Source organism: Erinaceus europaeus, chromosome 15, assembly GCF_950295315.1.
Source record: "Erinaceus europaeus chromosome 15, mEriEur2.1, whole genome shotgun sequence".
Taxonomy (NCBI): domain Eukaryota; kingdom Metazoa; phylum Chordata; class Mammalia; order Eulipotyphla; family Erinaceidae; genus Erinaceus; species Erinaceus europaeus.
In genome coordinates, this window is record NC_080176.1 from 40,252,176 (window position 1) to 40,265,801 (window position 13,626).

At 40.2% G+C, this 13,626-nt stretch overlaps 1 protein-coding gene across 1 annotated transcript in view; it reads left to right on the forward strand.

The window, feature by feature from the left end:
• The window catches only part of TAF4B (TATA-box binding protein associated factor 4b), a 118,069-nt gene that overhangs the window by 42,566 nt on the left and 61,877 nt on the right, over positions 1–13,626 (forward strand). Inside the window, 2 exon segments of the mRNA XM_060173639.1 lie at positions 7,348–7,517; positions 13,096–13,226. Coding sequence (XP_060029622.1) covers positions 7,348–7,517; positions 13,096–13,226 — 301 coding nt within the window.

The window sequence follows — 13,626 nt, forward strand, 5'->3', positions numbered from 1 at the left end:
CCCTTCCCTTCCCTTCCCTTCCCTTCCCTTCCCTTCCCTTCCCTTCCCTTCCCTTTCCTTTTTCCTTTCCTTTTTCCTTTCCTTTTCTTCTTTGCCTCCAGGGTTAAAGTTAGGGCTCAGTACCTGCACTATGAATCTGCTGCTTTTGGTGGCTTTTGTTGCCTGCCATAGTTGTTGTTGTTATTATTATTGTTATTGCTGTCATTGTTGTTGAATAGGACAGAGAAATTGAGAGAGGAGGGGGAGACAAGAGGGGAGAGAAAGATAGACACCTGCAGACTTGCTTCACCACCTGTGAAATGAACCCCCTGTAGGTGGGGAGCAGAGGGCTCAAACCAGTCCTTGGGCACTTAACCCGCGGCACTACCCCCCCCACCCAATGTTAACGTTTTCTCCCTTTCTCTCCCTCCTTCCCTTCCTTTTATTCTTCCTTACTCTCTTTTCTCTTGCTCTGTCTCACCTGAGCACTGCTCAGCTCTGCAGGGGATTGAATTTGGGATTTTAGAGCCTCACGCTTGAGGCTCTCTGCATAACCATCATGCTATCTGCTCCTGCCTGGTTAGCATTTTCTTGTATATATTTTTTTAAACATTGCATACAATAAATTGTATGGCTTCCAGTTATGAGAATGTTAGTTGTGTTTCTTAAAACAACCAAAAAAAAAAAAAACTATTCATTTTTAGATCAAGTCAGAACTTGAGAGGGGAAAAGGGAAATACTGGAGAAAGTGATGCCTACAGCTCTTATTTCACCACTAGTGAAACTCCCCCTCTGCAGGTAGGGCCAGGAACAGTGCTAGGAGAGTAAGGCCTGAAAAAGAAGAAACAATAGGGAGCATGCCCTCAGAAGTCTTAGCAACTGGGTAAATGATTCAAAGGCAAAATATTTGAATAGAAATTTGTCATTTCCAGCATTGGCATTTGAAGTAGGCTTGGCAGAGGCTGTCTTCTGACTTTGATAGCTGCGAAATAATAATGAGTAGTTGAAGACTAAAACAAGAAGGAAATAGCATGAGAGAAGGCCAGAGTCATGGGAGTTACCTGCTAGGAAGTAATAGAAGAAAGAATGCTAATGTAAAGTCTTGAGTTGTTGGGAGCATGAAAAATTGGAACTCTGCCTTATAGTAGATGGACTCTATTTTAGCAGAATTAAGCTGGTGAGTTACAGATTTTAAGATTAGAAGAGATTTAAGAAGGCCAGCTTGCCTAGTGATTAACTCTGTCAAATGCTAAGTGTATAATTTCAGAATGCCAGATGTTAATGATAATTGGGTAATACTTTAATTTTTGCAGAATACGTGATTACACACCACACAGTCTTGAGTTAGAGGACTTTTTTCTACTGAGGTTCTATGACATTTCTTTTTGTATGGCTTTTATTTATTTTAGAGAAAAACCAGAGTTATCGTTTTAGCACATGCAATGCAGAGGATCAGACTTGGGATGTTCTGCTTTAAAGTCCATTGCTCTAGTTTTGTGTCATTTCCTAGGCTGCAAATGCATATGACATACACATACAATTAAAAAATATATTATACATATATATAATATAAAGTATATATGTGTGTAAATATATATATATATATATTTTACCAGAACACTGCTCAGCTTTGGCTGATGATACAGGGGACTGAACCTGGGACTTTGGAGCCTCAGGCATGAGAGTCTCTTTGCGTAACCATTTTGCTATCTACCCCTGCCCTACATAAATATTTTATATACATATGTATACACACACAAACACAATTATATATCCACATCCAGAGCACTGCTCAACTCTGGCTTATGGTAGTGCTGGAAATTGAACCTGGAACTTCGGAGCCGTAGGCATGAAAGTCTTTTGCATAAACGGTAAATACTATGCCCTATCTGTCTTTCACTTCTTTCACTTCTTTCTCTTCCTCCCTTCCTCCCTTCCTCCCTTCCTCCCTCCCTCCCTTCCTTCCTTCCTTCCTTCCTTCCTTCCTTCCTTCCTTCCTTCCTTCCTTTTTTATAGGATAGATAGAAATTGAGAGGGGGAAATAGACACACACACAGAGACACTTGCAGTATCACTTATGAAGGGCCCCCCCCCCCCCCCCCGGGTGGGGAGTGGGGCCTGTAACTCAGGTTCTCACACATGGTAATGTGTGAGCTTCACTGCCTGTCCCAGTGCCCACCCCCATATGTCTTTTAAAAGAAAACATTGCTGATCACAACTCTTTGATCATAAAACACTGAAGAGTTGACTACATGGCTCAGGCATGTACACTTTGTTCTCTTAAACTATTAAAACCAGAGTTTGGGAGAGAGCTCAAACCCAGAGTGCATGCTTCCCTAGGTGTGAGGTGCTGGGGTGGTGCACTGGCCCCACATGGAAGCAGCAGACAGCATCAGGGAAGCATCTTGGGTGGTGGCCTCTGTCATCCTCTAAACACATGGCAGAAGGTCGTACCCCTAAAACTATCCTAACCAGGAGTCCGGCGGAAGCTCAGTGGGTTAAGCGCACGTGTCGCAGACCACAAGGACTGGCGTAAGGATCCCGGTTTGAGCCCCTGGCTCCCCACCTGCAGGGGAGTCGCTTCACAAGCCGTGAAGCAGGTCTTCAGGTGTCTGTCTTTCCTCCCTTTCTGTCTTCCCCTCCTCTCTCCATTTCTCTCTATTCTGTCCTGCAATGACGACATCAATAACAACAATAATAACTACAATAAAACAACAAGGGTGACAAAAGGGAATAAGTAAATAAATATTAAAAAAAATAAAACTATCCCAACCCTATATTATCTTTCAGTAGGCCTGCCTTCTTAGCAAGCACTGTAAAGGACTGGTGCTTTATTATGACACCTTTTCCTTTTCCCTCAGTGAGGGTCCTCCTCCACACCAGGTGCCTCTGTAACCATAGCAACTGGCAGCTGACTAGAGGGAGATGTGTTCAGCTTGGAGCTAAATGGGAAGAGTGAAGGTAGGCAGGGACAAGTAATAGCAGGCAGTCCTACTTATCTGCAGAGAAATAACTCCCAAGAAGACTCTAAAACATGGAACTGTCTTCTGATTGAGTCTTCTTCTCTAGCACTTTCCTAATAATCCAGTCTTGTACAGATCTCTCTATCTTGTGTTTGAGATAAGTAGGAATTATATGTAAGACTCCTGTGCACACAAGTTGCAGTTTATAGGGTGCATGTGCTTGAGATTATAAACACTTCCAAGTGGCCAGGCAGTGGTGTACCTGGTTAAGTTACAGAGCGCAAGGACCCAGGTTTGAGTCCCTGGTCCCCACTTGCAGGGTAAAGCTTCACAAGTGGTAAAGCAGGGCTGCTGGTGTGTCTGTCTCTCCTTTTCTATCTCCCCCTTTCAGTTACTCTCTGCCTCTATCCAATTATAAATAAAACAAACAAATAAAAAGCACAAAAAAGTGGTCCGGGAAGTGGCACATCGGACTCCTAAGCATGAGGGCCTGAGTTCAACCCCCGGCAGCACATGTACCAGAGTGATGTCTGGTTCTTTCTTTCTCCTATATTTCTCATTAATAAATAAATAAAATCTTTAAAAAAAGAAAAAAAAAAGTAAAGGAATAATAGACCATTAAAAAAAAAAGCACAAAAAAATGCACAGAAGGGACTGGGTGGTGGCGCACCTGGTTGAGCAGCATGTTACAGTGTGAAAGGACCCAGGTTCAAGCCCCTGGCCCCCACCTGCAGGGGGAAAGCTTTGCGAGTGGTGAAGCAGGGCTGCTGGTCTATCTCCTCCTTCCCTCTCGATTTCTGGCTGTTTCTATCCAATAAATAAAGATAATAAAAAATTTTTTTTAAAATGCATAGATGTATGAATGTGTATAAAGATCATAGACTATAAACTTTTAAAATTCTGAGTTTAAGGGGAAGTTATTATATCTAAAGAAATCTTTAGAGAGGTGAAAAAGGCTCATTTAAAAAAATTTATTTATAAAAAGGAAACATTGACAAAAACCATAGGATAAGAGGGGTACAACTCTGCACAATTCCTACCACCAGAACTCCGTATCCCTTCCCCTCCTCTCTCCTCCCCTGATAGCTTTCCTATTCTTTAACCCTCTAGGAGTAAGTATTGACCCAGGGTCATTATGGGGGGTAGAAGGTGGAAGGTCTGGCTTCTGTGCTTCCCAGCTGAACATGGGTATTGGCAGGTCAGTCCATACTCCCAATGTGTCTCTCTTTCCCTAGTGGGGAAGGGGTCTGGGGAAGCAGAGCTCCAAGGCACATTGGTAGGTTTGTCTGTCCAGGGAAGTCTGGTGGCATCCTGCTAGCATCTGGAACCTGGTGGCTGAAAAGGGAGTTAACATACAAAGCCAAACAAATTGTTGAACAGTCATGGACCTAAAGGCTGGAATAGTGCAGATAGGGCCTGTAGCTATACTAGGTTTTTTTTTTTTTTTTTTTTTTTGCCTGAGCCTGAAATCTGATAGGCAGGAGGATCCAAGTTATTGTCTGGGGAGATGATGTCATGTCTGGGAAAGTAGCAGAAAGATGGATCAGGGAAGAGAGTAGCTCCCTAGTATGGGAAAGGTGTATAAATATTGTTGACTGTAAACTCCATCAATTTGATGTGATCTGGGGCCCATATTCAGCTTAGGAGCCTATGTGACCTCTGTATCCCTGTAGATCTGAGCTCACATTCTGTGATCATGAGTAGGAACGTTCCAAGCTGCCCTAATTTCAGGACCCATCTTCCTAAGATGGAGCATAGCGTATGTTATCCAGCCTCCCTTTGGAGGATGGAACATTCTCTATCGTTGATCCATGTTGGGGGCTCTTTTTTTTTTTTAATTCAAGTTTCCTATTAATTGAGTTTTAAGAAATGCTTGTATTCTTTATATAAGTATTTTATCTGGTGTGTTTTTTTGCAAATATTTTCTCCCATCCTGCGACTTATTTTGTTGTTTTGATACTTGTTCTTTTTTTTTTTCAAGACTTTAAAAATTTTTCGGGGAGTCGGGCTGTAGCGCAGCAGGTTAAGTGCAGGTGGCGCTAAGCACAAGGACCAGCGGAAGGATCCCGGTTCGAGCCCCGGCTCCCCACCTGCAGGGGAGTCGCTTCACAGGCGGTGAAGCAGGTCTGCAGGTGTCTATCTTTCTCTCCTCCTCTCTGTCTTCCCCTCCTCTCTCCATTTCTCTCTGTCCTATCCAACAACGACGACAACAACAATAATAACTACAACAATAAAACAACAAGGGCAACAAAAGGGAGTAAATAAATAAAATTTAAAAAAAAATTTTTTTTCAGGGGCTAGGCGGTAGCGCAGCAGGGTAAGCCCACATAGTGCAAAGTGCAAGGATGGGCATAAGGATCCTGGTTGGAGCCCCCAGCCCTCACCTGCAGGGGAGTCGCTTCACAAGCAGTGAAGCAGGTCTGCAGATGTCTTTCTTTCTCTCCCCCTTTCTGTCTTCCCATCCTCCCTCAATTTGTCTCTGTCCTATCCAACAACAATGACAGCAGTAACAACAACAATAACAATAAACAAGGGCAACAAAAGCGAGAAAATGGCCTCCAGGAGCAGTGAATTCTTAGTGCAGGCACTGAGTCCCAGCGATAACCCTGGATACAAAACAACAACAAAGCCTCCCCCCCAAAAAAACATTTTATATGTTTTCCTTAGGTTGTGGTTCATCTTTAGGCTTATGGTTTCTAGCATTGTTATACCTTGAGTTCTAGATTTTTAGGTGTATCTGGAAATGTTGTTGATTTCCTTTTCTGTATACAAATGCATTACCACCAGAAGGTTCATATTTTAAACATATTGATAAAAGACACCACAGGATTCACTATGTGACCTATGCAGCCAAGAGAAATTACAACAGCTGGGGAAATAACTCGACTGAATCAACAATATCTAGCTTGCTTGAGTTTCCTGGGTTTGATCATAGGTGCCTTAGGTACCTGAGTGGTGTCTCTCTTTCTCTCTCTTTCTCTTGCTCTAACTCTGTCTCATAAGAAATTCTTTCTCTCTCATATGTAACAAGTACAATAGATCTTTTTAAAGAATGAACATCTATTTTTTTTAATATTTATTTATTCCCTTTTGTTGTCCTTGTTTTATTGTAGTTTATGTTGTTGTTATTGTTGGATAGGACAGAGAAAAATGGAGAAAGGAGGGAAGACAAAGACCGAAAGGAGAGGGACAAAGACCGACACCTGCAGACCTCTTCACTGCTTGTGAAGTGACTCCCCTGCAGGCAGGATGCGGGGGGGGGGGGGGGGGGGGGGTTGGGCCAGGATCGTTACACTGGTCCTTGGGCTTTGTGCGCTTAACCCACTGTGCCACCACCCAACTCCCTGAACATTTGTTTTTAATCTTTGTGTAAATTATGTTGTGCACTTGTATGATCAATAACATGGTTGTCTTTACATGTAGTGATGAGGATGCTGTGTGGAAATTTTAGTATTTTCTTTCTTCCTTTGCTTTAAACTTAGTATTCTAGCGATGTACTAGTTCTGTTATATTAAAATAGCTGTTTATTTTGCCTGCCCAATGCAAGGAACTCAAACATAATATCTTCTTTGAGGATTTTTTACAGTTAGTTTTTAAGAAGGAAATATTACTTTATTTGTTTATTTAGTTATTTATTTTTACCAGAGTGCTGCTCACTCTGGTTTATGGTGGTACAGGGGATTAAACCTGGCACTTTGGAGCCTCAGCCATGAGAATCTCTTTGCATAACCATTATGCTATCTATCCTCACCCTTCTTCCCTTCTTTTAGGATTATATATGTGTATAATTATGTGTTTTGTGTGTCAAGTCATTTGCTTTGAGGATACAGTTTAATTGACTAGACTGGTACAGAATGGAGCATACCAAACATTAGAAGATGAACGAAAAAAGCAGCTTTAACTACTTCGTGTCAGAATAGCTAGTCAAGAAAACTCCTTCTCAAGCCCTCCTATTTGGTGTAGACTGTTGAGCATCACATGATTTGTTAGGCTCCTCGTTGGAATACAGTGTGCAGGGGCAGTCTTGGCAACTCTTAATCTTGAGTGAAAACATGGAGTCTGATTTCATTTCTTTGTACTTTATTGCAGGGGATTTGTGGATAATTTAGTGTCACTTCTCAATTTCTTCTTGGTGTATCTCAGTTACTAAACTGAAGAGGCGAGATGGGCATTGGAAGACATAGTTACTCCTATCCTAGTTCATCTTTTTCATTAAATGTATCCTAGTGTTACCTATTGATTTTAAAAGTTGCAAGGAAAGATAGTTATCCTAATTCTCCTCTTCAAAGAATTGAGCAAGATAATTTATGTGATGGTAAGCAGAAGTTAGTCTTTTTAATCTAAAATCATTCACACAGGCATCACTGTCACCACCAACAAATAGTTCTAACTTCTTTTTTAATAGAGATGAAGATGACTTCAATGACGTGACTTCCATGGCAGGGGTCAACCTCAATGAAGAAAATGCCTGCATCTTAGCAACAAACTCTAAGTTGGTTGGCAACCGTATTCATTCTTGTAAAGATGAACCCTTTCTTTTCACTGGAGCACTACAAAAGAGAATTTTAGACATTGGTAAGTACAAACTTATGATTACTGGTAACACTGTCTGTTCTATGGAAAATGTTATCAAAAACAGACCACCTGGGTTGTTTTTATCAAAACTAAAACTTCAATAGGCTATGGAAATAACTGAGATTTCATGGGTATTACAGAAGTATTTTATTTAAAAAATTATTATTGGCTTAAACTGTACAGCATTTGGTTTCTAGGTTAGATAATATAGGTTTCTAGGTTAGATAATATAAGTTAATATTTTATTCAAAATTTTTATTAAGAGACTGGAAGTGTATACATACAAAGTAGCTCCCCCCCACAACCCCCCCCATCTAGTTCCTTCCTTGGTTGACTTCTCAGCCTGTATGTTGCACACTTCCACAACATATAAGTTGTACACCTAGGATATAGTTTTATGTTTGTAAAATATAAAAATAGTCAACAAGAGTATTCTCCTCTTACCTTTTCTCAAAACTTAAATATAGACCCGCTCCTTCCTAAAAAAGAACTAAATCAAAATTTAGGGTTCTTTTTAGCTCAAGGAGTAATTATTAAGGCATGGAAGAGAGCATTCCAGTTTTATTCTGGAAAACAGCCAAACTGTTTTGCTGTTTAACTCCAAACTCACAGGAATGTGAAAATTTACATAATATCCTCAATTTCACTTGAAAAAGAAACAGAAATAATCTCATGTCTAATTTCTAACCATGAGATTTATTTGAGTCCTGCTTTTCACCCACCAAATATTTGGAGGGATTAACACAAGTGATCTTTTTTAAAATGTTTATTTGTTTATTTATTATTAGGTAGAGACAGAGAAATTGAGAAGGGTAGAGGGATAGAGAGGGAGAGAGACACCTGCAGCCCTCCTTACTACTTGTGAAGCTTCTTTTCCCCTCCAGATGGGAACCAGGGGCTTGAATCCAGGTCCTTGCACACTATAGTATACAAGTGATCTTTAAGTATAGTGACATAAGAAAGTTTATTTTGGCACTGGTGGAACTTCCTTGAGCCCATCCATGGGATTCTCATGTGGTTCTGACTTAAACTAAGGGCTTCACACAAAACAAAGCATGTGGTTTACCTAGTAAGTTGTTTCCCAACTCCAGCCTTTTTAGTTGTATTGAAATTCTAATATAGAACATGAAGGTTTCTACATTTTTGTACCTGAGTTTTTATATTACATATATCTGTGGTATATTTAAGGACCACAGTGTAATATGTATTAAGTTATTTTCATTTAACAATGCCTTTATTCTAAAGTCACTCGGGTGAAGCAGAGTTTTATGTTAACCTTTTTATGACTTTTAAAAATTTATTGGAGGTGGGGGGGGGAAGTCCGGCGGTAGTGCAACCGGTTAAGTATAGGTGATGCAAGGCACAAGTACCAGCGTAAGGATCACGGTTTGAGCCTCTGGCTCTCTCCCTGCAGGGGACTTGCTTCACAAGTGGTGAAGCAGGTCTGCAGGTGTCTTTCTCTTCCCCCCTCTGTCTTATCCTCCTCTCTCCATTTCTCTGTCCTATCCAACAATGACGACATCAGTAACAACAACAATAACTACAACAACAATAAAAAGCAACAAGGGCAATAAAAGGGAAAATAATAAATATAAAAAATTTAAAAGGGAATAAATAAATAAATATTTTAAAAATTTATTGGGGGGATTAATGGTTTACAGCCAACAGTAAATACAGTAGCTTGTAATGTATAACATTTTTCAGTTTTCTGCACAACAATTCAGCTGTCTCTAGGTCCTTCTCTGCCATCATGTTCCAGGACCTGAACCCTCCCCCTCCACCCAGGGTCTTTGACTTTGGTGCAATACACCAATGTATTAGATAATTTAAGTCTACTTAACTGTTCCTCAGTAATTGAGCTTCTATATATTATACAAGTGACTACCTTTGTTTTCACCCTAAAATTTATTTTGAGGATATTTTAACTTTTATCATGGCTAAACCAGAACATACAAATGTAAAAAAGATAGGGATTAAAAAGGACTGATAACTGTTTGACTCTCTCTCTTCTAATACTCCCTTGCATATGTATTTTGCATTGCACTAGTTCGAGTTCCTCTATTCTGGAAGAAGTCTAAGCACTATACCTGTTTCACTGTTTGAAGCTCTGATAGAGCATGAAGAGATACTTAGTGTTCTAAGCTCTACAGACCCTTCCAAGTTTTGTTTCTGTACTCGTGTAATCCTGAACGACATGGCAGGAAATTTTGTTTAGCCTTGGGAGAGCTTTTTTTCTTCATTTAGAACAAGGACAGTATTTCCCACAAAATTCCAGATAAACATTTACCACATGGCCATGTGGTCTGTGTTGAAACTGCTCATTTCCTCTACTATATCATAAAAGTAGCCAAAGAGGAATTATAAATCAACAAACTGTATTCCCACAAAACATTATTTATAAAAAGAGACTAAATGCTGTCCTTGTATCTTTGTTTTCAAAGAGAATTCAGGGGACAGTTTTCTATCCGTCCGTCCATCCATCCATCCATCCATCCATCCATCCATCCATCCTCCCTCCCTCCCACCCTCTCTCCTTTCCTTCCCTTCCTATAGACCATAGGACTGAAGCTTCCTTCCACATGACAGGATCCCAGTCTGAGTCATACACAGGACAAAGCAGCAAACAATGCAAGTGTAGCCATCTCTTGATGAAATACAAGCTTGCCATTTTATATGATGATAAAGTGCAAAACATCTTATTTGCAATTTGTCTAAAAAATTAATATGCAGCAACAAAACCCCCACAGAATGGATGGGAATTATACTTAGAAGATTTTTATTAAAGTTCTACTTTTATAGAACAGGCCAGAAACAAAATGGTTACATTTACCTGAAGAATATTTGTTTTGGTGGTCTGGAAGGTGGCACAGTGGATAAAGCACTGGACACTCAAGCATGAGGTCCCAAGTTCAGTGCCCAGCAGCACATGTACCAGATATGAATTCTTATATTCATTAGCAGGAAAGAGCACATCATCTTCTACCTTCTGTAAGACCTCCACTATTTTCTCCCCCCCTTCTTTTTTGCTCTCCCCCCCCCCCTTTTTAACCAGATCACTGTTTAGCTCTGGTTTATGGTAGTATGCAGGACTGAACCTGTGATTTCAGAGCCTCAGGCATGAGAGTCTGTTTGCATAAGCATCATGCTATTCACCTCTACCTGACCACCACAATTTTCTTTTTAAATTATTATTATTTTTTTTATTGTTTGTTTGTTTGTTTAGGAGACAGAGAGAAAGAACCAGACATTACTCTGGTACATGTACTGCTGGGGATTTAACTCAGGGCCTCATGTTTGATGTCCAATGCCCCATCCACTATGCTACCTCCCAGGCCACCCTCCACCCTTCCCTCCCTCCCTCCCTCCCTCCCTCCTTCCTTCCTTCCTCCCTCCCTCTCTCTTTCTCTCTCTCTTTCTTTCTTTCTTTCTTTCATTTTTTAATAAGATTTTACTTTTTCACTATTTTATTTTCCTTTTTTAAAAATATTCCCTTTTGTCCTTGTTTTTTATTGTTGTAGTTATTATTGTTGTTGTTATTGATGTCGTCATTGTTGGATAGGACAGAGAGCAGAAAAAAAAGATAGACACCTGCACACCCACTTCACCACTTGTGAAATGAGTGACTCCCTTGCGGGTGGGGAGTGGGGCACTCGAACCAGGATCTTCACGTGCTTTGCACCACCTGTGCTTAACCCGCTACACTACTGCCCAACTCCCCCCTTCACTATTTTCTATGCTGATAGTTTTAATATAAAAGTACATTTTACTTTGTGTTCCCCCCCTTGAATCTGAAATTGGAGATGAATTCAGTTTTGGTACAGATAAACTAGATTTTGAGGTTTGACTTAATAGAGACTGAGTAATTTATATATTATTTTGTTGCATGTAACCCTCAGTGTGAATTAAAGTTTATTATACATTGGTGTCATATATTTATGATTTGTTGACTGTTAATAAAAGTTTTTTTTTTCTCATTCACCTTCTGACAAATATTGGTGGATATTTCAAAGTATATAAACAAATGGTATTTTTATCTTTAATTTTAAATATTTATTCCCTTTTTGTTGCCCTTTTTTAATATTTATTTTCCCTTTTGTTGTCCTTGTTGTTTTTCATTGTTGTAGTTATTATTGTTGTTGTTACTGATGTCGTTATTGTTAGATAGGACAGAGAGAAATGCACAGAAGAGGGAAGACAGGGAGAGAAAGACAGACACCTGAAGACCTGCCTCCCTGCCTGTGAAGTGACTCCCCTGCAGGTGGGGATCTGGGAACTGGAACCGGGATCCTTGGACCTTGTGCTTTGTGCCACGTGTGCTTAACCCACTGTGCTACCTCCCGACTCCCACCCTTGTTTTTTATGGTTGTAGCTATTGTTGCTGTTACAGATGTCGTTGTTGTTGGATAGGACAGAGAGAAATGGAGAGAGGAGGGGAAGACAGAGAGGGGGAGAGAAAGACAGACACCTGAAGACCTGCTTCATCGCTTGTGATGGTGGGGAGCTGGGGGCTCAAACTGGGATCCTTACGCTGGTCCTTACGCTTCATTCCATGTGCACTTAACCCGCTGTGCTACTGCCGGACTCCCAGCAAATGATTTTTTTTTTTTTTTTTAAACCAGAGCACTGCTCAGCTCTGGCTTATGGTGGTGCAGGGGATTGAACCTGGGACTTCGGCATGAGAATCTGTTTGCATAACCATTATGCTATCTACCCTTGCCCAGCAAATGATATTTTAAAATGTCTGTATATGCATATATTCAAGACCATTGAAAGCTAATTTAAATTGCTAATCTAAGTGCTTGTTAGATGTAAGTCCTTGTTGGTAGATGATTTTACTGTGTTGGAAAAGTTACAACTTTTTGAAAGGTTGATTTATACTGAGCATGTCTGGTCATGTGGTCAAGAGCTATTTTCCTGAATCTTCTTAGGAAGAGGAAGAAAAAGACTTGCTTTGTTTATGGAAGGAGGTATAGTAAAAGAAGTAATCCAAAGGGGTGGATGAAATGCTGAAGACTTTCTAGCCATTTCAGTTTGTACAGGGGGTTGCCCGATAAATGTACTCGAATACAAGCTGGTACATAAGCACTACTGGGAATGGTGGAAAGGAATAGAGGTATATCTTGTAGATGCAGCATTAGCAGAAATCCACAAACCAGATTTGTTCAAATAAATGTCATAAATTGTTAACAGCAACGAACAGGGCAAAATGTAATTTTCTGTTTTTTTAATTACTAAAATTAACAGAATATGGCACTGGTCTCTGCAGTTACCATCTTCCTCTCTGAGCACGAGACTTGATTTGTGTTCTTATTAACTTTGTCCTATAAATGACCTTGCAACGAGAATGATTCTAGAGGCTAAGTGAAACAATGTCTATATTTTCTGAGGCTTCAGGCTAGGTTATATTAATGTAATGTCTAAGATCTTTGAAGTTGTGACTTTACCAGGAAAATCATAATCTCCAAACCTTTATTCGTAATGGGTATGACTTCCAGAGGGAACAGGGTACCTGCTGTGCTAATTATTTCAATTATCAGCCACAAGTAAAACATGTAATGGATTTTCTCTGCTTCCACAGGTAAAAAGCATGGCATTACGGAACTTAATTCCGACGCAGCGAACTTGATCTCCCATGCAACACAGGAACGATTACGAGGCCTTTTAGAAAAACTGACTACAATTGCTCAGCATCGAATGACAACTTACAAGGTAAAGAAAATCATAGGAGAAGTACAAACGCTTGTCTTTCCTGTTTGTCACATTAAAGGTATTTTTAGGCATGAATTCAGCATAAATATTTTTTACTTTTATTTGTTTTTTAAAAATCAGTTTTTTCCCCCTTCTGTTGTCCCTGTTGTTTTCTTATTGTTGTTTTAATTATTATTGTTATTGATGTCGTTGTTGTTGGATACGACAGCGAGAAATGGAGAGGACATGGGGAGAGAAAGAAAGACAGCTGCAGACTTGTTTCACTGCGTGTTTAGTGACCCCCTGCAGGTGGGGAGCCAGGGACTGGAACTGGGATCCTTATGCCAGTCTTTGGGCTTGGCACCATGTGTACTTAACCCACTGTGCTACCACGCAACTCCCAGCGTAAATATATTTTTTA